The sequence below is a fragment of the Mixophyes fleayi genome, chromosome 12 (genome assembly GCF_038048845.1).
Source record: "Mixophyes fleayi isolate aMixFle1 chromosome 12, aMixFle1.hap1, whole genome shotgun sequence".
NCBI classification, from domain to species: domain Eukaryota; kingdom Metazoa; phylum Chordata; class Amphibia; order Anura; family Limnodynastidae; genus Mixophyes; species Mixophyes fleayi.
In genome coordinates this window covers 50,564,544-50,586,806 of record NC_134413.1, presented here as the reverse complement: position 1 = coordinate 50,586,806, position 22,263 = coordinate 50,564,544, and the positions used below count along the sequence as shown (strand labels likewise).

At 40.6% G+C, this 22,263-nt stretch overlaps 1 protein-coding gene across 1 annotated transcript in view; it reads left to right on the top strand.

Annotated features, from left to right (window-relative positions):
* Nucleotides 1–22,263, top strand: part of CCDC9B (coiled-coil domain containing 9B) — a 270,324-nt gene that overhangs the window by 237,801 nt on the left and 10,260 nt on the right. The window contains exons 15-16 of the mRNA XM_075191871.1: nucleotides 15,623–15,680; nucleotides 16,067–16,355. Coding sequence (XP_075047972.1) covers nucleotides 15,623–15,680; nucleotides 16,067–16,355 — 347 coding nt within the window. The remainder of the gene's footprint in view (nucleotides 1–15,622; nucleotides 15,681–16,066; nucleotides 16,356–22,263) is intronic.

Here is a 22,263-nt window from a genome sequence, read left to right as displayed (position 1 = left end):
AATCAGGGAAGTGTTCGTACAGACATGCAAGAGAAGTGAGCAGCCAGTACCTGAAGTACTGAAAGCCCATTTAATAGGAATGTAGCTTCACCTTGGGCAGAGAAGGACCAGGCTTCTGTGACAGAGTTGTGCAAAGCAGCAGGATCTCACTGTTAATTAATTTTCCTCAAGTTACTCGATGGCAGTCTAGGGTTTTGCCACCCAGTTTTGTTTTTTTAAATGCTGGGTAGTAAAGGCTGCCATGGAGTACTTCAAGGAAAACAGTGAAATAAATAGCATTTTTTCTTTGTTCACATGTCGAGCGCCCCTCTCCTCTCCTTCCTTGTGTATCAACTGTGCCCCTTTCAGACCTTATGTCTATTGTCTGCAATATCGTATTTTAACTCTTAACAACAATTTATCTTTTTCTTCGATATGCAAGATCAGCTGGACCCCCTAACGATTACCAGGTCCCAGGAAAAGGGTCACCTAGAACCGAAATGGTGATCTAGGACCAAGCCGTTGCCAGGGCAGCGTCACAGGCCGCCCTGGGGTCCGAGGCTGCAGCAGCCGGTCTCCCAGTCAGAGGGCTTGATGGTGCTGCCTGCGGTCTTAGCCTGCTCTGCTCCTTGCTGATCACGAGAAGAACTGAAAATGACATCATTGGTGGACTCTAAGGTAGCAGGGGCACATCATTGGTGAGGGGCTGTCTCACTGATTGCAGCCCTCACCTGGTTGTATCACTCAAATTTTTATGGTGGCCATTTTACAGAGGTGATCAGGGGTTAGGACACAAGCCCTTTTGTTTTCCCGTTCAGGCTCCTCAGGCGTTCAGGCTCCTCAGTCGCCATTTTCTGCTTGTGGTGTGCGCACAGAGTTCATTGGGGAGAGAGAGCCAGTTAGATATCTGCCATCAATTTAGATATCTCTAACTGTGTGTGATTTCTCACTTATATCTGTATCTGTTCTTATATTACCTCTCTTAGAGTGGGTATATAGCGATGGTATTCAGGCGGGCTGGCCTAGAACTGAATTATTTCCCTTAGTGGATCATATTAAAGAGACTGCTGAATTTTTAGGTGATGCTGTCATAGACGCAGGTCAAGGAATGTCACGTACTTCCTCTTTAGCTATTGTAGCCAGATGTACTCTGTGACTCAGATCCTGGGAAGGGGATGCCGAGTCAAAAAGAGCTTTGGAAACCTTACTGTATGATGTTTCAGTTTTGTCTGGTTAGCCGTTGGAAAAATTCATTGCACTGGTTACAAGGTTTAAGAGTGCTCTTCTGCCTGTAGCAGCTTCCAAGGCCAATGGTCGGCGGTTTCATTCCGCTGGAAAGTCCAGAGGTACTCCATCATACAGTCAGCTCCCGGCATCGCGAGGGGCAAGCCAGGGAGGTAGGCAGGCTTTAAAGGGTGAACTTCCCACCCCCAAACCTTCTGATAAACCATCCGCATGACTTGTTAATTCCCCCTCCAAAATCCATGGTGGTAGGAGCTAATCTCTTGGGATTTCGGGATCAGTGGGTTTCTTCCACCACAGATTCCTGGGTAAGGGTGGTGGTATCCAGGGGTCACACTCTATACCTGAAAGGGTTGCCTCCGCAACATTTTCTCACCACACCCGTTCCCAAAGAAGACATCAGAAGAGAAGCTCTTGAAAAGGCCATTCAGTCCTTGTTGATGTCAGGAGTGATTGTTCCTGTCCCACAAGAAGATTATGGTCAAGGTTACTACTCTCTTCTGTTTCTTGTTCAGAAGCCAGACTTAACTTTCCGGCCTATTCTGAATCTAAAACATCTCAAAATACACTTGAGAGTTCCCAGTTTTCGAATGTTCATTCGTTCTCAATGTTATTTAATGGAAAAGGACGAGTTCTTGGCATCCTTGGACATCAAGGATACTTATCTCCACGTACCTATTTAGACAGGCCATCACAATCTGCTAAGATTTGTGGTGTCGGTTAGCCGTGATGTCTTGAGGAATATCGTGGCTAATTGATTTTCCCACCTAGACTAGGTTTTCTAATAAAACACCTGATCTGTAGCCAAAGACTTGTGTAACCCCTTCGCCTTGTGATCTTTGGTTGTTACACAGTGGCAAACTCTCGATAGAGGGGTTTACGACGTATGTTTGCCTTCTCTGCTGTGATTTTTTTTGTCCTGATCTTGGTATTGGTTTGTTATGGCTCTCTTTCCCCTCTGTAATCTTTTTGTCAAATCGCTGGCTAAATATCGTCAATACCAGCCACAACACAGATGCTACTCGACTGGAGAGATTTGCCAGTTAATCATCTGCAAAAACTACAGGGGATCAGTAGCAATCTGCCTCACCTCCTTTCCTCATTGACCAGTCGAATGATGGTGATTTTTGTCTACAACATATTCTGCAGATGATCTCTTCCTCCAGAAATAGAGTAACTGATAAAATTAGCGTGGTTCAGTCAGATCTTGCCCTACATTGCCAATACCTACAAGAAACAAGAGACTGTGTGGGCCAGACAATGCACCACATCTCAGCGCTTGATACCACAGCATCCATGAATGGGTAAACTGTTTAACTTGAGACACAAATGGCCACGTATAAGCAGAAATGGTCATATTTAGAGGGCATTCTTAGGCATAATAACTTGAGATTTGTGAGTCTGCCTGAGAGTGCTGAAGGTGGTTATCTGAGGACTTAGATCCAAGTGTTTGACAAGGAAGCATTCTTGGCACAATTTGCTGTATAAAGGGAACATTAAACACCACACAGGCTCCTCAACCAGGTTATATTGGATTGCATTATACACGCATTGGGTCCGGCCATTGCTGCTTTAAAAGTGGCGTTTTCAGTAAGGCCATTGTGACGTAATTTCTGTAGATGTTTGTAAAAGTCACATTTTTGCTGTGGAGAGAAATAAAGCTGCCGGAAACAGTGGCTGTCCGTAATATGGTAAGAGATCAGGTTGGCACATGAAGCCAACTGGATTTTGGTAAGTAGTCTTTTTTTTTTTTCAGGTCTGGGTAATCCTTCTTCGGAATCCTCATGTCGCCTTAGTCCATGTCGGGGTGGTCAGTATTGTTAAACTGACTACAACTGAGTGTATGCAGCCTGATTAATGTTTACACATATATGTGGTACAGTAGCACAAAATATTTTTGTGGAGAACCCATTGCTATTTGGTAATTTAGTTTTTTTTCACATATCATATCACACCTTTTCCTGCACAGACCTGTCGCTGGTTTCCCAACAATTAATGCGTTTGGTTACTACGATTGATTTTTCTTTGTCGCTGGGGGAGAGATTTTGGATGCTCAATCCATTTTGGCTATTAATTATGGGGTCGGGTTCTGAACTAGTAGTAGAGTGATAGGGCTACATTTCCTGGAATTTGCAATTGGCAGAAACACCCATTCATTTGGATATCTTCAAAGCCTTCCTGAGGGGCACTCTTGCATATAGAGTAGCACGACTTGGCAAACAGTCATGTATTTTGTGGCTAAGGGCTCAAAAATCTAGGACAGAATTTCTTTTAGATAAATCTAGGAGCAGAGATTTTTTTGCCAGGAATGCCCAATACATATATGCTGATAAGAGGGTAGTTTTTTTTGCATACCTGGCAAAAGTAGGAAATGCAAGTTTTTTTCATGGTGGAAATGTTGGATAAGCTGAACACAAGGCAGATCTTATACCTGGCACTGCTTCAGTCTTTCATGATTATTACTGTGAGATGTATGCTTGAAGGGTCCAACACACTGATAATAAATTATTTAGTTACTTGGATGTCGTGGTGCTGCCCACTCTGTCTCCTGATAACGGAGGCCTTCCAATCGCACAGGTTGAGATAAACATGGTAGTCCCCTTCTTTTTTAATGTCACGGCTTTGGGTCTGGGTAGACTGCCGATTTGAGCTCTCTAAAAAAAAAAAACAAAAAAAAAACACAAATTGTTCTTTCTTCCCAAATTTCTTGAAACATTTGTCATGCTGTAGGAGGAAGGAAGACTCTGCCCAACATGCCTGGTGCAATTATTAGTAATTCCTAAGCTAGGTAAGGATTTAGTTTACCCAGACTATATCCTTATTATATGCGGATGTTAAAATTCTGGCCTTAAGACTTAATAAGGTTATAAACCAATTTATCCACCCAGACTTGAAATGCTTTTATGCAAGGCAAATCCACCACTACAAATCTTAGACAGTTGTAGTATTTTTTTTTTTTAATTCTTTATTTAGAAAGGGAATAGACAAAAACTGTAAACAATATCAGAGAAACATTGAAGTCATTCCCTTCAAGGTTTTTGTTATATATATATGGGGGGAGGGGATAGGTGTCAGGTAGGAAGGGGGAAGTTGCGAAGTCAATTGAAGTGGCAAATACAATTCCAGTGACAAGCTGCATGGAGGGAGGTAGGGATACGGCAGTAGGTACTAAAAAGATACATTACATAGTTGTCTCTTTGAGAGAGATACAGCATCCAGACCGGATGAACCAGAGATGTCTCAGAGCCCAAATGATCACAGAACAAGGAAGTTACTGAGGCGTAGGTGGACAAGGAATCACAGCTTTCCTGGAGGTACCAGTGGGCCCAAACGAGATCAAACTTATGCCGCTTGTCATGAAGGTAGTAAGTAATAGATTCCATGCCTGCCATATGCCAAACAATGTTCTAGAGGGCTGACACAGTTGGGGGGTGTCATGGTTTTTCCAGTGTCTAGCAGTCAAGGATTTGGCAGCCACCAGGATGTGAGGCATAGGGCGGGGGATGAGGAATGTCCAAGGGTCTTTAGATAATAATGGTTGTTCTGAAATGGAATTAAGAACAGACAGAACCAATTTCCTGAATAGGACTATACGCGGGTAGGTCCACCAGGTGTGGAGGAGGATACCCCTCTGAGCACAGTTCCGCCAGCAGCTCGGAGTAGACAGGGAACATTTTGGAGAGTTTATCAGGAGTATAGTACCATCTGTAATACAGTTTAACTGAGTATTTTAAGCTCAAAGTGCATGCATTGAAAAGGCAATCTTTGACTGGAAGAATTGATTTAGTCAAAATGATAATACAATCCAAATTTGTATGTGTTCCAACATGCTGTTTTATTATTAAAAAAAATATGTATACAATCCTGCTTTTGTGGTTTTGGAAAGGTGGAATGATGCCCAAGCAAGAAGTATTTATTTCTTGGTGGTGTTTAGAAAAAACATATCCATTGTGCCTGATTCATGTCTGAAAGCAACTTGCATGTAAGTTGCATTTTTTAAAAGAGCATTCAACTTCAGCATAGTTCTGTTCATATTCAAATCCATGCTTATCTCAAGATATGTTTCAGTTTGAATCTGGGTGCAAGTACACTCTGCCTACAGTACTTGCCGTATGTAAACACACAGAACAGACTGTAGTATATCCACAAGTTTATGTACAATAAAAGTGTACATCAGTATGCATTTTTTAATGAGATTTTATTTATTTTTTATTAAATATTTCAATAAATACTGGAAATACAATGCATGTTTGTATTATATCTTGGTTCCATACAGTTATGTTATAGCTTGTGACACGCATATATATGTGTAATTTTTAAATGAAATACTATGACGTGAAAATCATCATTTACAGATGGCATTCACACCATAGAAAATATGGGTCAAAACAAGTGTACTTATGACAAACAGAGGACTTAAATCATCCGCATCTGCATTGGAATGCCCATACTGTATATGGCCTAAGTTGGTCTTCCCCTTCCCTACCCTGTTCTGGTTTTCAAGTCGTAGACAGTCGTGTTAGATCTGCATTTCATTGTTGTAATGTCTGTTTCTTGGCATGCACAGAGCAATTTCAAGCAAGATACGCTACACAAACTGACCTACATGTGAACATGAATCAGACTCATTTACTCCGCTTTCTTTCAATTTTACTACAACAAAAACACTCTCTTGCCAATATTGTTTACATATTCTTTGCTGCATCAGAAGGTATAAGGAAACTAATGGTATTTCCTGAAAAGTCAGTTTTTTAGGGAAAAAAAAGTATCATTTTTCTGGGTACTGGATAATCAAATTGCTGATATTGATAATGGTATGTGACCAGCCCAAAAAGTTCCAAAATAGGTTTAGTTAGGGGGTGAGAAAAGCCTCAGCGATGAGGGGTTTAAGGGGCAACATCCCTACTAAAGTAAAATATATAGTAGGTTTCAATGTACTATTCAGTAGATATTGTGATACATTTTAATAGCAGAGAATAATTAGTTTAGCAAGACCATCTCCTGGATGAACAAGGGACAAAGGGGATGTTAGGGAGTATATAAAAAAAACATACATATTATACTGTATACTAAATAGCTAACTCTTCTTAAAATGAAATTTATACAAAAAACATGACTTTGCAGTTTAACCATTGACATAGAATATCTTGATGTTACATCATAAATATATGTGTAAAAGTGTTAAACCTTAAATATTAAACACTCCCATAATCTCTTAGCCCACATCATGTGTAGGTTCATATATAACAGCATAAAAGAAAATTATTACAAATGTTTAGCAAACTGCTTTATATGTAATTGGAGAATACTTGGTCTTGTCATGCATAGTGGTTTCTGCAAACCAAAGTTAAAAATATTCTTACATCCTCTAGAACTTTGCTCCATGTTTGTTATCATTTGATTTACTAAACCACCTCTTCAGTTTTAAAGCAGGAGAATGAATTTCAAATTAGTACAGGAAAATTAAATTACATGTTGAGAATACAATAGCAAGGCACCTTTTTTACTTCACGGATAATTAGCAATTTGTTTCACACTGCGCACAGAGCTGGCAACAGAATAGCTTTCAGTCTCAGTGGGACTTTTGTGCATTCCTTAGGGTGCAAGTGTACTGAACATAACAAACAAGTGTCATTTTCCCAGGCTCAATGGAATGAAACATTTTAAATGCTACTTCTATTAAATGTTTATATATTAGGGATGAGCGCACTCGGATTTATGAAATCCGAGCCCACCCGAACGTTGCGGATCCGAGTCGGATCCGAGACAGATCCGGGTATTGGCGCCAAATTCAAATGTGAAACTGAGGCTCTGACTCATAATCCCGTTGTCGGATCTCGCGATACTCGGATCCTATAAATTCCCCGCTAGTCGCCGCCATCTTCACTCGGGCATTGATCAGGGTAGAGGGAGGGTGTGTTAGGTGGTCCTCTGTGCTGTTTAGTTCTGTGCTGTTTAGTTCTGTGCTGTGCTGTGCTGTGCTGTGCTGTGCTGTGCTGTGTTCTGCAGTATCAGTCCAGTGGTGCTGTGTGCTGTGCTCTGTCCTTTTGAGGTCAGTGGTGCTGCTGGGTCCTGTGCTGTGTCCTGTTCAGTCCAGTGGTGCTGTGTCCTGTGCTCTGTGCTTCTAAGGGCATAGTTATTTCCCCAATATTCCCCTGTGTTTAAAAAAATAAAAAAAAGTTTTTTTAAAAAATACCAAAAACTACTTTAATTTTTTTTAATTACCACAAAATTTGCACAACCAATCCTGCAGTATAAGCCCATTGGTACTGCAATATTACCAAGTTCACACATTCAGCAGTAAAAGTCCAGTGGTACTGCAATATTACAAAGTTTACACATTCTGCAGTATCAGTCCAGTGGTGCTGTGTCCTGTGCTCTGTCCTGCTGAGTTCCGTAGTGCTGCTGGGTCCTGTGCCGTGTCCTGTTCAGTCCAGTGGTGCTGTGTTCTGTGCTCTGTGCTTCTAAGGGCATAGTTATTTCCCCATTATTCCCAAGTTTTTAAAAAATAAAAAAAAAGTAAAAAAAAATAAAAAATTTAAAAAAAAAAAAAAATATATAATAATTATAACCAAATTTGCAAAACCAATCCAGCAGTATAAGTCCATTGGTACTGCAATATTACAAAGTTCACACATTCTGCAGTATCAGTCCAGTGGTGCTGTGTCCTGTGCTCTGTCCTGCTGAGTTCCGTAGTGCTGCTGGGTCCTGTGCCGTGTCCTGTTCAGTCCAGTGGTGCTGTGTCCTGTGCTCTGTGCTTCTAAGGGCATAGTTATTTCCCCATTATTCCCAAGTTTTTAAAAAATAAAAAAAAAGTAAAAAAAAATAAAAAATTAAAAATTAAAAAAAAAATATATAATTATAACCAAATTTGCAAAACCAATCCAGCAGTATAAGTCCATTGGTACTGCAATATTACAAAGTTCACACATTCTGCAGTATCAGTCCAGTGGTGCTGTGTCCTGTGCTCTGTCCTGCTGAGTTCCGTAGTGCTGCTGGGTCCTGTGCCGTGTCCTGTTCAGTCTAGTGGTGCTGTGTCCTGTGCTCTGTGCTTCTAAGGGCATAGTTATTTCCCCACTATTCCCAAGTTTTTTAAAAGTAAAAAAAAATAAAAAAATAAAAATTAAAAAAAAAATATATAATTATAACCAAATTTGCAAAACCAATCCAGCAGTATAAGTCCATTGGTACTGCAATATTACAAAGTTCACACATTCTGCAGTATCAGTCCAGTGGTGCTGTGTCCTGTGCTCTGTCCTGCTGAGTTCCGTAGTGCTGCTGGGTCCTGTGCCGTGTCCTGTTCAGTCCAGTGGTGCTGTGTCCTGTGCTCTGTGCTTCTAAGGGCATAGTTATTTCCCCACTATTCCCAAGTTTTTTAAAAATAAAAAAAAAGTAAAAAAAAATAAAAAATTTTAAAAAAAATATATATATAATAATTATAACCAAATTTGCAAAACCAATCCAGCAGTATAAGTCCATTGGTACTGCAATATTACCAAGTTCACACATTCTGCAGTATCTTGTGCTACATATAATGGAGACCAAAAATTTGGAGGATAAAGTAGGGAAAGATCAAGACCCACTTCCTCCTAATGCTGAAGCTGCTGCCACTAGTCATGACATAGACGATGAAATGCCATCAACGTCGTCTGGCAAGCACGATGCCCAATCTCCTAGTACAGGGCATGTAAAATCCAAAAAGCCCAAGTTCTCAAAAAACAGCAAAAAAAGAAACTTAAAATCATCTGAGGAGAAACGTAAAGTTGGCAATATGCCAATTACGACAAGTAGTGGCAAGGAACGGCTTAGGCCCTGTCCCGTGTTCATGACTAGTGGTCCAGCTTCACCCAAGGATCTAAGCCCTCCTCCCCCCCCCTACAAAAAATTTAAGAGAGTTATGCTGTCAGCAACAACAACAAAACAGCAAAGAACTCTGCCTTCTAAACAGATGACATCACAAATCCCCAAGGCGAGTCCAAGGGTGTTGTTGGTTGTGAACCCTGACCTTCCCATCACTGTACGGGAAGAGGTGACTCCATCCAGCATTTGCAGCACGCCCTCTGCATATGCTGGAAGGATCACCCACAGTCCAGTTACAGATTTGGCTAATGAAGGTGTGAATGTTGTACACTGGGAGGAGGATATTGATGTAGCTGGCGCTGAGGAGGATGTTGATGATTATGATGCAGACAGATACCAAATTGCATTTCTCAATTTCTATTTATATTCTAGATTATATAACGGCTGAAAAGTTTTCTGTTTTACTCCTAGTGGAGAGGGGATCTGATGCAGACAGATACCAAACTGCCTTTGTCCATTTCTTTGTATATTTGAATTGCTAGTTCTACAGTCTATGCAGGCTGCTTTATTTATATTCAACTACAAGTGTAGGGCGGGGGGGGGGGCATAGATAGCCACCAAAGTAACGTGGTCCATTTAATTTCACTTTCTAGCTCCACAGTCTGTGCAGCCTGCTTTTTTTTATCTTAAAAGTATTTATATTTACAAGCCTTGCAATCTAAATTAACTAGAGGTAGTGACGTGGTAGAACTCCAAAAGGCAGTTTGGAAGCCCCTGTACAAACTGGCTCTATTTTACCTGAGTTGTCCCCCCTCCAGTGTGTACTCGGAAAGAGTTTTTAGTGCAGCGGGGAACCTGGTCAGTGAGCGGCGAAGGAGGTTGCTTCCTCACAACGTTGAAAAAATGATGTTTATAAAAATGAATAATCAATTCCTCAATGAAGTACAGCACTGCCCTCCAGATACTACAGAGGGACCTGTGGTTGTGGAGTCCAGCGGGGACGAATTGATAATGTGTGATGAGGAGGAAGTACACACTGTAGGGGGAGAGGAATCAGAGGTTGAGGATGAGGACGACATCTTGCCTCAGTAGAGCCTGTTTAGTCTGTACAGGGAGAGATGAATAGCTTTTTTGGTGTGGGGGCCCAAACAAACCAATCATTTCAGCCAAAGTTGTTTGGTAGGCCCTGTCGCTGAAATGATTGGTTTGTTGAAGTGTGCATGTCCTATTTCAACAACATAAGGGTGGGTGTGAGGGCCCAAGGACAATTCCATCTTGGAACTTTTTTTTTGGCATTATATGACCAATCAACAGTCGTTTGCCATGTTCAAAAAGTAAAACCAAATTTTAAAAAATTCAAGAAATGAAACCAAAAGTAAAATGCCGTGTCATAATTTAAACAAGAGGTATTGACGTGCTCTAAAACTACTGTATTGTTGTTTATATTTTATAAACACTACACTTGAAAGCTTGAGTCTTTCAATAAAAAAGTAACTGTCCATTGCACGAATATTTGCAACAGGGACAATTTTAGGGTTAAGAAAGCCAACTGATAACACTTCGACGCTGTCTGTCTTTATAAACACTACACTTGGAAGTTGGAGGAGGTATTGTGGCCCCGGCACCAAATTTACTACCGGGGCCACTCCACTGTGCAGTCCATATTTAGGTGTATCAGATATTAAACAACGGTGACAGTTGATGCCCAATTTTTTAATTATATTGTGGCCTCGGTACCAAATTGTGTACCGGGGCCACCACACTACGCAGTCCAGATACTTGTTTGGTGGAATTCAGACCAGTTGAGGGTTTTATTATTATATTGTGTGGACCACTCTATCTATACCACACTACAACTCTATACCACTCTATTTCATACTTTAATTCTATTTCATACTTTAATTCTATTTCATACTTTAATTCTATGACTAATTACCATAAAGAGGAACAAAATAAACCAATTTTACCAAAAGTATAATATGACTTAGACTTACAAACACTACACTTGAAAGATCGTGCCTTTAAATGAAAAAGTCAGTCTTCATTGCACGACTATGTGCAACAGGGACAGTTTTTTGGGTTTACAAAGTCAACGAATAACACTTCGACCCTGTCTGTCTTTAACATACTTGATGGGATCTCAATGACGAATTGTCTGTACCATGTTTGGAGGAGGTATTGTGGCCCCGGTACCAAATTGGGTACCGGGGCCACTCCACTATGCAGTCCAGATAGAGGTGTATCAGATATTAAACAACGTTGACTGTTGATGCCCAATTTTTTAATTATATTGTGGCCTCGGTACCAAATTGTGTACCGGGGCCACCACACTACGCAGTCCATACCCTTTTTTGGTGGAATTCTGACACGTGGAGGGTTTTTTAATTATATTGTGGCCTCGGTACCAAATTGTGTACCGGGGCCACCACACTACGCAGTCAAGATAGATAGATGCGTATCATAGATAAAGTTCATTCAGTGGTGTGGGGCAAATTGAAAAATATTCAAAATGCACTGACATTATCAAAAACAAGAGGTTGTCACACGCTAAAACTCCAACATGTATATGATGGAGAGGATGGAGGAGCAGCCGTATGTGTAGTGTAATGCAGACCTGTTGAAGGTTTTTTATATATTTTATTGTGGTGCCCAGTGCCCACTCCTCTAGGCAGTCCAGGTACATTTATTGGTGCGAATCATAAAAGTTCAGGGTTTTTAATAGATATTGTGGTGACCCACTCCTCTACGCAGTCCAGGTACATTTATTGGTGCGAATCATAAAAGTTCAGGGTTTTTAATATATCTTGTGGTGACCCACTCCTATACGCAGTCCAGGTACATTTATTGGTGCGATTCATAAAAGTTCAGGGTTTTTAATAGATATTGTGGTGACCCACTCCTCTACGCAGTCCAGGTACATTTATTGGTGCGAATCATAAAAGTTCAGGGTTTTTAATATATCTTGTGGTGACCCACTCCTCTACGCAGTCCAGGTACATTTATTGGTGCGAATCATAAAAGTTCAGGGTTTTTAATATATATTGTGGTGACCCACTCCTCTACGCAGTCCAGGTACATTTATTGGTGCGAATCATAAAAGTTCAGGGTTTTTAATATATCTTGTGGTGACCCACTCCTATACGCAGTCCAGGTACATTTATTGGTGCGATTCATAAAAGTTCAGGGTTTTTAATAGATATTGTGGTGACCCACTCCTCTACGCAGTCCAGGTACATTTATTGGTGCGAATCATAAAAGTTCAGGGTTTTTAATATATCTTGTGGTGACCCACTCCTATACGCAGTCCAGGTACATTTATTGGTGCGATTCATAAAAGTTCAGGGTTTTTAATAGATATTGTGGTGACCCACTCCTCTACGCAGTCCAGGTACATTTATTGGTGCGAATCATAAAAGTTCAGGGTTTTTAATATATCTTGTGGTGACCCACTCCTCTACGCAGTCCAGGTACATTTATTGGTGCGAATCATAAAAGTTCAGGGTTTTTAATATATATTGTGGTGACCCACTCCTCTACGCAGTCCAGAAAGATACCTTGTTGCAACGTTTTGGACTAATAACTATATTGTGAGGTGTTCAGAATACACTGTAAATTAGTGGAAATGCTTGTTATTGAATGTTATTGAGGTTAATAATAGCCTAGGAGTGAAAATAAGCCCAAAAACTTGATTTTTAAACTTTTTATGTTTTTTTCCAAAAAAATCCGAATCCAAAACCTTAAATCCGAACCGAGACCTTTCGTCAAGTGTTTTGCGAGACAAATCCGAACCCCAAAAATAACGAAAATCCGGATCCAAAACACAAAACACGAGACCTCAAAAGTCGCCGGTGCACATCCCTATTATATATTATTTTGCCAGAATTGAGTACACAAAATAAAAATCTGCATCCTACAGGTAGTACATCCAATGCTGTAAAATTATTTTATATATCCTTGTAGCCTAGCACGCTGAAGCCCGTGGAACATTCAGTGATCAGTCACACACATGTAAAGATAAACACGAAAACTGATGTGTTTTCACTTGTTTTTCCATGGCTTTTCATGTGCTGAATTGTAAAACACTATGATTGTTTTGTAAAAAACCCATTCATCTATGCTTTTGTGGCGTTGGCAAAAGAAAAGCACATAGGTGTTAATGAGCGCTAACAGTTAAAAAACAACATCAGTTGTGGACAAAATACTGTTCCAAGTCTGTATATCTTAAATAATTTGATTTGAAATATGTACTCTGATTTAAAACATCACTAATGTACAACTCATATAGTACAGAACGTTATTAATTTATTTAGTTGCTACATCTGATATATGTCTACGTGCGTAAAAACATGAACCCAGAAAAAAATATGGGGTTGAATTTATGCGAGGTTCCAGCAGGTTTGAAAAGTGGAGATGTTGCCTACAGCAACTAATCAGATTCTAGTTATTTATTTAGTACATTCTACAAAATGATAGCTAGAATCTGATTGGTTGCTATAGGGCAGGGCCATCTTTTCCATTGGGCACGATGGGCAGCTGCCCGGGGGCCCTAGGGGCAAGGGGGCCCCATAGGCACAGCTATTAATGAGATTAAATAATCCTGAAAAAGAAAAAAACATACAAAAAAAACCTTCAGGGGTCACTTAGCAAGTACATCTATCTATCTCTATATATCTATATCTAGGGGCCCCAGTGCACTGCTTTGCCCGGGGGCCCATAATGTTGTTAAGATGGCCCTTCTATAGGCAACATCTCCACTTTCTAGACACGCCAGAAAATCGCAGCTTGATAAATAAATAAGACATTTCGGAGACCTGTTTTTTTCTTTATTTCTAAAATATAAGATTTACATATTCAATTATCCCAATAAATATTGACCAAGAAATATGACAGAGCTATAACATTTAACAACTTGACCTATTTAATGGTAATAATCTAAATTGTCAAGCAAAACTTAATATATACAAAATTAAAATGTAATATTGTAAAATAATCAATTAATATCTAAGGCCTTCTTGCCAAATGCTGTAGTATCAGGATTTGCTGCTCTCTGTTCTAGCACTGCTCCAACAATAGAGTGAAATTGTGTGGGGTCAGCCTACTATACATACAGTAGTTTGGAGTTGCACTACATATAGCAACCATATTCTTGTACTTCCTGCCACATGAATCTTCAATGGAGCCCTGGTTACAGAACCAACACCACCCCAGTCTGAGCTTAGTACCTCCCTATATATATGTAGTAGATGAAATGTTAGATTTTTATGCTCAATACTAAAGTCACTGTGTTTCCATAGAGAATAAGTAGCTTCCAGTGTTATGATAACTGTTTATTGTGAGTTTCTGTAGATGTAGCAGAAATCGTACACCTCCCATGTTCTAAGACTGTGCTGTTAAGCATGGCTACAGCCAACAGCAGTTTTAGGATTTTTGTGCAGGTGCCAGAGAACCTGATTGCAACACATAAATTAAGCTGTAGTGGCTGGGCTCTAGAAAGAGCCAGCTCTGTCACTGGATATAGTTGCCTCTCCTGTATGGAGAACTAATTCATTGAAGTCTGTGGATTCCAGTGGGCTTTTCACTGAAAGAGAAGCAGGCGAAGCACTTACAATGACAGCACTAGTTGCAAGTTTATAATGTACCAGGAAGGCACTGTATTTTCTGATACATCTTTATGGATAAGTGGCAGCAGTGCAATGAGTATTGGTGGTCAGGTGTCTCTACTACATGCTGACCTAATTGGTGTATGTGCTACATGCTGGCCAAATTGGTTCTTCCTCACACACTCATCCAATTGAGCTCTGTTATGCTGGACATATGAGACTGTACTATATTCTGGACATTTAAGGCTGCATAGCATGGTGGTCCTGGGTTGTATATTATGGTATTAGGGGAGTACTTAAGTGCGTGTTTTTTTAAAAAAAATTCAGTAATAGATGCAGTGTTGGTTAAATTTCAATGTGGCACATGAGAGTTTTGCCAGAGAAACACTGGACTATTTTGACCTCCCTTTCAGTTGCATAAAGCCACCATTATTTTAGTGGTGTACATTGTCTCCCTGACTGGGAGGACGAACCTGGAGATAAATTGTTACATAAGCAGGCTTCTTTATTGGTCATGTGTCTCATGAGCTAACCACTTTTATCATTAATGAAACTTTATTTTGGATTTAGACAATTATCACATGCAATTTATGAATTTACCCCCAGATCAAAACCTACAATTTTCTCTGCCCTAATAAAAGTTTACATAATTACATTGAAATTCCACTCTTTCATTGTAATAAAATCATAGTTGCCAAAGTTTCCGGGAGAGGGGGCGGGACGAGGCCAATCGCGTCATTTTGGCTCCGCCCCCTGCAAAACCGTAATTTGCGTCGCGGGGGCGGGGCCAAAATGACGCCCTCCAAAATGGCGTGATTCACCGAGAATCGCGTCAAATGGCGCGATTCTCGGTGAAATCCGAGATGCGGGAGAAATGCCATCTCCCCCGGGAGCCCGGGAGACTGACTCGAATTTCGGGAGTCTCCCGGACTTTCCGGGAGAATTGGCAAGTATGAATAAAATATACTGGTATTCATGGTAATTGTATTATTTTCTTGTAGTTGGTATAGTGTGGAAGGTGAAGATTTTTCTTATTCATCAGAGAACTATCCCATGCAGGTGAGACAAACTATTTCAACACCATTACCGTGGAAAGATTTTTTATTGTAAAAGTGATATGCTGTTGTCAAGAGAGGTGGTGATGCTAGATTCACTAATATAATGCAAGAAATGCACCCAATCCATTTTTAATCCATGTAATGGTTTTGGTAGCTATAACTAGTAAATTATACAACTATTGCTCCATGGAATTAATCCAATTGTCAGGATTATTTTTAGTTAACATTAGGTTCAATTAGTTACATTTTTAGCTGAATTACTGGAAGTTTTGTTTTGCCTTTCTCTGGGTCAACCCAGAATTTAAAGAAGGTGGAACTTGATGAACTTTTTGCAATTTTTCATCCTCTTGCCAAGTCCCTATCCTGTGTATTATCTTTTTTTTACAGAAAGGTGTAGATAACAGAGATGCAACTAAACATTCAGAAGGAGATTTCTGCAAAGATCAGTATTTGAATACAGAAAAACCAAAACTTTCAGTGCAAAATGATGCTGTTTTGCTGGAAAATCAAAAGAATATTCAATTTGATGGGGAGAACATGGAAGAAATATGCATTGATCTACCCTCAAAGGATATAGAGGTGGTAGAATATCCGTTGGTGTTAAACTGCGAAAGAGATCTGTGTGAATCTACAAGCTGTTTGTCAGAACAGTCCTCTCATGATCTTAGTGACAAAGGTAGGAATTGCTTTTCTAAGCAAGGGTCATAAAAATTACATAATATCTCTGTAAAATACTTGTTTCTAATTGAGAAGTCAGCAGTGGGTTTGTCTAACTCAGTGATGGGCAACAGGCGGCCCTCAGCTTTCACTAGTTCCTTCATGCTTTACTAGCAGATTTGTTTGTTGTAACTTGAAACACTTGTTTAAATGCCTTCTGATTTGTTATTATAGGTGGCTCTTTCTAAATGTATTGCTCTAACTTATTACTGAGATTAAAGGTGATGTGTAGCCTTTTTGAAGACTTCATAGAACTTTTTAACTGACGTGCAATTATTTTATTAAAAGCTTGCTTGTTTAAAATAAAGCAAAACTGTAGAAAATAAATCCTAGATAGTCTGGCTCTAATCAATATGACATACTTCCATATCTAATAGCTGGGGAGCTAATCTCTTTCAAGTTACAAAATATACATTCTCAGCACTCTTAAGCATGCTATTACTAGACATTCATTTGTAGGCTTCACAGTGTCCCCAGGGAGAGAGGGAACTGAAATGACAGACAGTTGCCAGGGTGAGAGTTGCTACTCTGATTTGGAGGTCAGCTGGAGATTATATGGTCTTGAGGTGAAATGACTACAATAGGAATATTGGTAATATGTCTCTTCCTCTCATGATTTCTCTATCACTGCTTAGTTGTTACTCGTTTGCCTCTGTTTTTTTCAAAAGTAGTTACTGGCCTCTTTTTTTATGTGGCTATAGTTGGAAGCATGCCATTTACTTCTATTAGGATAGCAGTACGGTGGCTTAGTGGTTAACACTTCTGCCTCACAGCACTGGGATCATGAGTTTAATTTCCAACCATGGCCTTATCTGTGTGGAGTTTGTATGTTTTCCATGTGCTTGAGTGGGTTTACTCCGGGTGCTCCGGTTTTCTCCCACACTCCAAAAGAGACCTACTAGTAGGTTTTTTGGTTGCTATTAAATTGACCTTTGGTCTGTCTGTCTGTCTGTGTGTGTGTGTGTGTGTGTGTGTGTATGTTAGGGAATTTATACTGTAAGCTCCTATGGGGCTGGAACTGATGTGAGTGAGTTCTCTGTACAGCGCTGCGGAATTAGTGGCGCTTTATAAATTGATGATATTAAAACTCCGTTACCCCATAAAGATAATTAGCTTCTCCCCGTGGGCTGCTTTGTGAAGCTGTTTTTTCCTGTGGCTCTGTTAGTTTAGCAGCCCGATGCTGTATGAATCTGCGGACGATGGACGTATGAGAGGGAGAACCAATGACAAGCCGCAATCATGGACATTACAGCTTCTGGTTGGTCCTCTCACCCCTATTCTGCAGCTCAACAAGCCATCAGCTCATTTCCTTCCCACTACCCTCTGACACCCTTTCTTCATTTGACCCCACAAATGAAGAGGAAATTTCTACGCTCTTCTTATCTTCCTACTCTACCTCCTGTCCTCTTGATCCTATTCCCTCGCAAATTGGTAGATCCCTGTCTTCTGTGCTCATTTCACCTCTAACTCAAATCTGTAATCTCTCACTCTCTACTGGCATCTTTCCATCACTATACAAGCATGCAGTGATTACTCCTATTCTAAAAAAACAAAACTCCGACCCAAACTCTCTCTCAAATTACCGTCCCATCTCTCAGCTCCCTTGCCCCTCCAAGCTTCTAGAGAGACTTGCCTACACTCGCCTCACACGCTTTCTTTCCGCAAACAACCTGTTGGATCCTCTTCAGTCTGGCTTTCGTTCTCAACACTCCACAGAGACTGCGCTGACCAAGGTTGTTAATGATCTGATCACTGCTAAGACTGAACGCCATTACTCTCTCCTAATTCTCCTTGATCTCTCGGCTGCATTTGACACCGTTGACCACTCTCTTCTCATACAAACGCTGCAATCCCTAGGTCTTCAAGACACAGTTCTATCCTGGTTCTCATCTTACCTCTCTAATCGCTCTTTCACTGTTAATTTCTCTGGAGCCACCTCTGCTCCGCTTCCCCTATCAGTTGGAGTACCACGAGGCTCGGTGCTAGGTCCTCTACTGTTCTCTATCTATACCGCTTCTCTTGGAAATCTAATAAGTTCCTTTGGCTTTCAGTATCATCTCTATGCGGATGATACCCAAATCTATCTATCCTCTCCTGATATCTCGACATCTGTGTTGTCCCGTGTAACTGACTGTCTTTCTGCCATTTCATCTTGGATGTCCTCTCGTCAACTCAAACTTAATCTTTCTAAAACAGAGTTAATAATATTCCCACCCGCCAACAAGAGCATACCTGACATTTCTATCTCTGTTGATAACATGACCATAAATCCCACCCCACAAGCTCGCTGCCTAGGTGTAATCCTTGATTCACGCCTATCCTTTGTTCCCCACATTGACTCTATATCTAAATCATGTTACATACATCTAAAGAACATTTCCAGAATCCGCACATATCTCACACAAGACACTGCTAAAACCTTAATTCATGCACTAATCATCTCCCGCATTGACTATTGCAATTCCCTCCTTACTGGTCTTCCCAAAAACAGACTCAAACCCCTAAAATCTATTTTGCATGCTTCGGCAAGACTGATTTTCCTTGCAAATAGCTATTCCTCTGTTGAATCACTCTGTATGTCTCTACACTGGCTGCCTGTCTTCTACCGAATCCAATATAAAATACTTTTACTAACCTACAAGGCCATCAACAAAGCTGCACCAACATACATCTCCTCTCTTGTCTCAAAATATCTCCCAACTCGCCAACTCCGTTCTGCAAATGATCTGCGTCTCTCATCCACCCTCATTACATCCTCTCATTCCCGGTTACAGGACTTTTTTCGGGCTGCACCCACTCTATGGAACTCTCTCCCTCGCACAATAAGACTCTCCTCTGTTCTACAAACTTTCAAGCGTTCTCTGAAAACCTACCTATTCAGACAAGCTTATAATATTCCTTAACCACCATCTTAACCTCACTACCTTTAGCCTGTTACACAATTTCACACAAGACAACTACCCCCGGACCAACATTGTTGTGTGACAGGATCATTTAGCTTATGAGTCACCTTACCTTTGCAGTCTGGCTGGGCCAAGATGCAAAATGTATACTTAACCTCATGTGTCAATCTCCCATTGTCCCATAGATTGTAAGCTTGCGAGCAGGGCCTTCTCACCTCTTTGTCTGTTTTACCCAGTTTGTTTATTAGTTTATTACGTTTGTCCCCAATTGTAAAGCACTACGGAATATGTTGGCGCTATATAAATAAATGATGATGATGATGATATTTCAAAGTGGTGAACAAAAATGCGCACCACTTTACTGGTAATCAAACTTTAAACTTAGACTGTAATGTGTACACCAGGAATACCTTTAGTTTATTCATTTTACACAGATAATTCTTTAGAACCATCACTGCTCTGAGGAAACTCCACTGTAAACATGATACGCATAATAATTGGAATTAATATGCAATTCTTAGTGTTTAGTTTTTTTTTATTCCAAGGATAAATGGGTATATACCCATTTAAGGGCTTTACAGAATATCATGAAGTGGAAAAATATACTATGATTTATTCTTTGCTAATAATTGTATTGATAAAAGTCCAAGTCAATCCTCCTCAGCCTTTTAATGAATAATATATTTACATAAATTATTGTGGTTTCTGGAGATCACCAGTATCCTGGATGCACAACAAGAGCCATTTGGGCCACTTCAGCACTATACAGTGTCGGTATACAGTAAACAAGAGTTGGGACACCCTTTAAAGATAGTGTTACACAATTGATTGCTTTTGTTTTGATGTTGACCTGTGAAAATACTTAAAATTATTTCCATTATATGGATCATAAAGAGAGTAAGTAGCTAAAAGAGTATTACACTGAATGTTTTCTATATGTGTTCTTTTCACAATATTCTATATAATATAATAATTCTATTGAGAAATATACATATACAAGTGACTATAATATATTATAATTTATAGTTCTAACTGAAGATATGTATATTAAAAATCTACAAGCTGAGAATAATTGTAAGGGACATTGCATGTATATGTAGTGTGGCAAGAGCCCGCTACTGCTGAAGCACACGCGAACAACTTCTTCCTTTTTATGTAGTTTTATTGTCAGGATGGTAAATGTTTTGACACCGTACAGATTTCACAGCAATACTTGGAGACCCTAAACGCTAGCTAGACATAGCTCAGCTCTCTCAAGACCAGCCAGCTTCCCCAGCGTTGATCTCCGTGCACAAATGATACAAACAAGCTTTTATACCTGATACTCCTCCCCCAGCCTTAGCTTGATGGACAGGTGACACACCCACCTTCTCTTTAAAAGGAAACGCCCCATCACTGTCTCTGTTTGCACTAAAGAGACACACCCTGTCTGTTTGCTGAGAGGAAGGATTTCTCTGCATGTAAGTTAACCAAACTTAAACTATTGTTTGTTACACATAGGTCTTTACATTCAATCTAGGTGCATTGCTGCACAAATGTTTTACTTTACTTCCCTGCTTTCTCTGCATATTGCCATCTAAATGCCTCCTTTTGTTACAGTAGATTTATTCATGTGTGTTTATATGTGGAAACATTTATATTTGTAATAGACCATAGAGTGAGACTAAAATAGAACATTTTCCATAGATCACAATAGCTGCATACATTCGCATGTAAAGTAGAAAATGTAGGTACAATTCAGAATGTTTTCTAGCAAATTAGTTTTCGTTCATATATTGGCAACTATAGTTGTAACTCTAAAAAGCTGTATTTTTATATACTCTACTTTATATAGATAAATTAAATTGTTCATTGTTATCTTAAAGTAGTGCTCCCCACGTAAAGTTTAAAAAAATCTACCCAGGCTGCCATTTACTGGAGCCCTGGGGGCTGCTCCATGCAGCGGGGTTTCCCAGGGCATTGCGGTTCATCTCAAATCCTGCCTGAAAACAGGGGTTGTGTTACCCTATGAATAGGGAGGGGGAGGGGTTGAACAGGAAGACCAATCGGAGCATTAGATGGTAATGCAGAGGGGGGGGTCGGGTGCCGCGAATCGGGGGAGGGGGGGTCGGGTGCCGCGAATCGGGTCCCGGCAGCCTCTTCTCCTCTCAATGTCTCAGAGATAGAGAGAGGAGGAGAGGCTGCCGGGACCCGACGAGCAATCACTTGACTCTTTTTTTTTTTTTATCTGGACTGACCGAGGAGGAGCAGCGCGCCGGAGAAGAAAGGCAATAGAAAGGTAAGAAAACAACGGAGGGACAGACGTGGTGATGGTGAAGGGGCACAGAATTGGTGATAGTGATTGGCACAGAGGTGGTGATGGGCACAGAGGTGGTGATGGTGAAGGTCACAGAGATGGTGATTGGCACAGAAGTGGTGATGGTGATTGGCACAGAAGTGGTGATGGTGAAGGGCACAGAGGTGGTGATGGTGAAGGGGCACAGAATTGGTGATAGTGATTGGCACAGAGGTGGTGATGGTGAAGGGCACAGAGTGGTGATGGTGAAGGGCACAGAGTGGTGATGGTGAAGGGGCACAGAATTGGTGATGGTGATTGGCACAGAAGTGGTGATGGTGATTGGCACAGAAGTGGTGATGGTGATTGGCACAGAAGTGGTGATGGTGCAGGGGCACAGAATTGGTGATGGTGATGGGCACAGAGGTGGTGATGGTGAAGGGCACAGAGATGGTGATTGGCACAGAAGTGGTGATGGTGATTGGCACAGAGGTGGTGATGGTGAAGGGGCACAGAATTGGTGATAGTGATTGGCACAGAGGTGGTGATGGTGAAGGGCACAGAAGTGGTGATGGTGAAGGGCACAGAGGTGGTTATGGTGAAGGGCACAGAGGTGGTGATGGTGAAGGGGCACAGAATTGGTGATAGTGATTGGCACAGAGGTGGTGATGGTGAAGGGCACAGAAGTG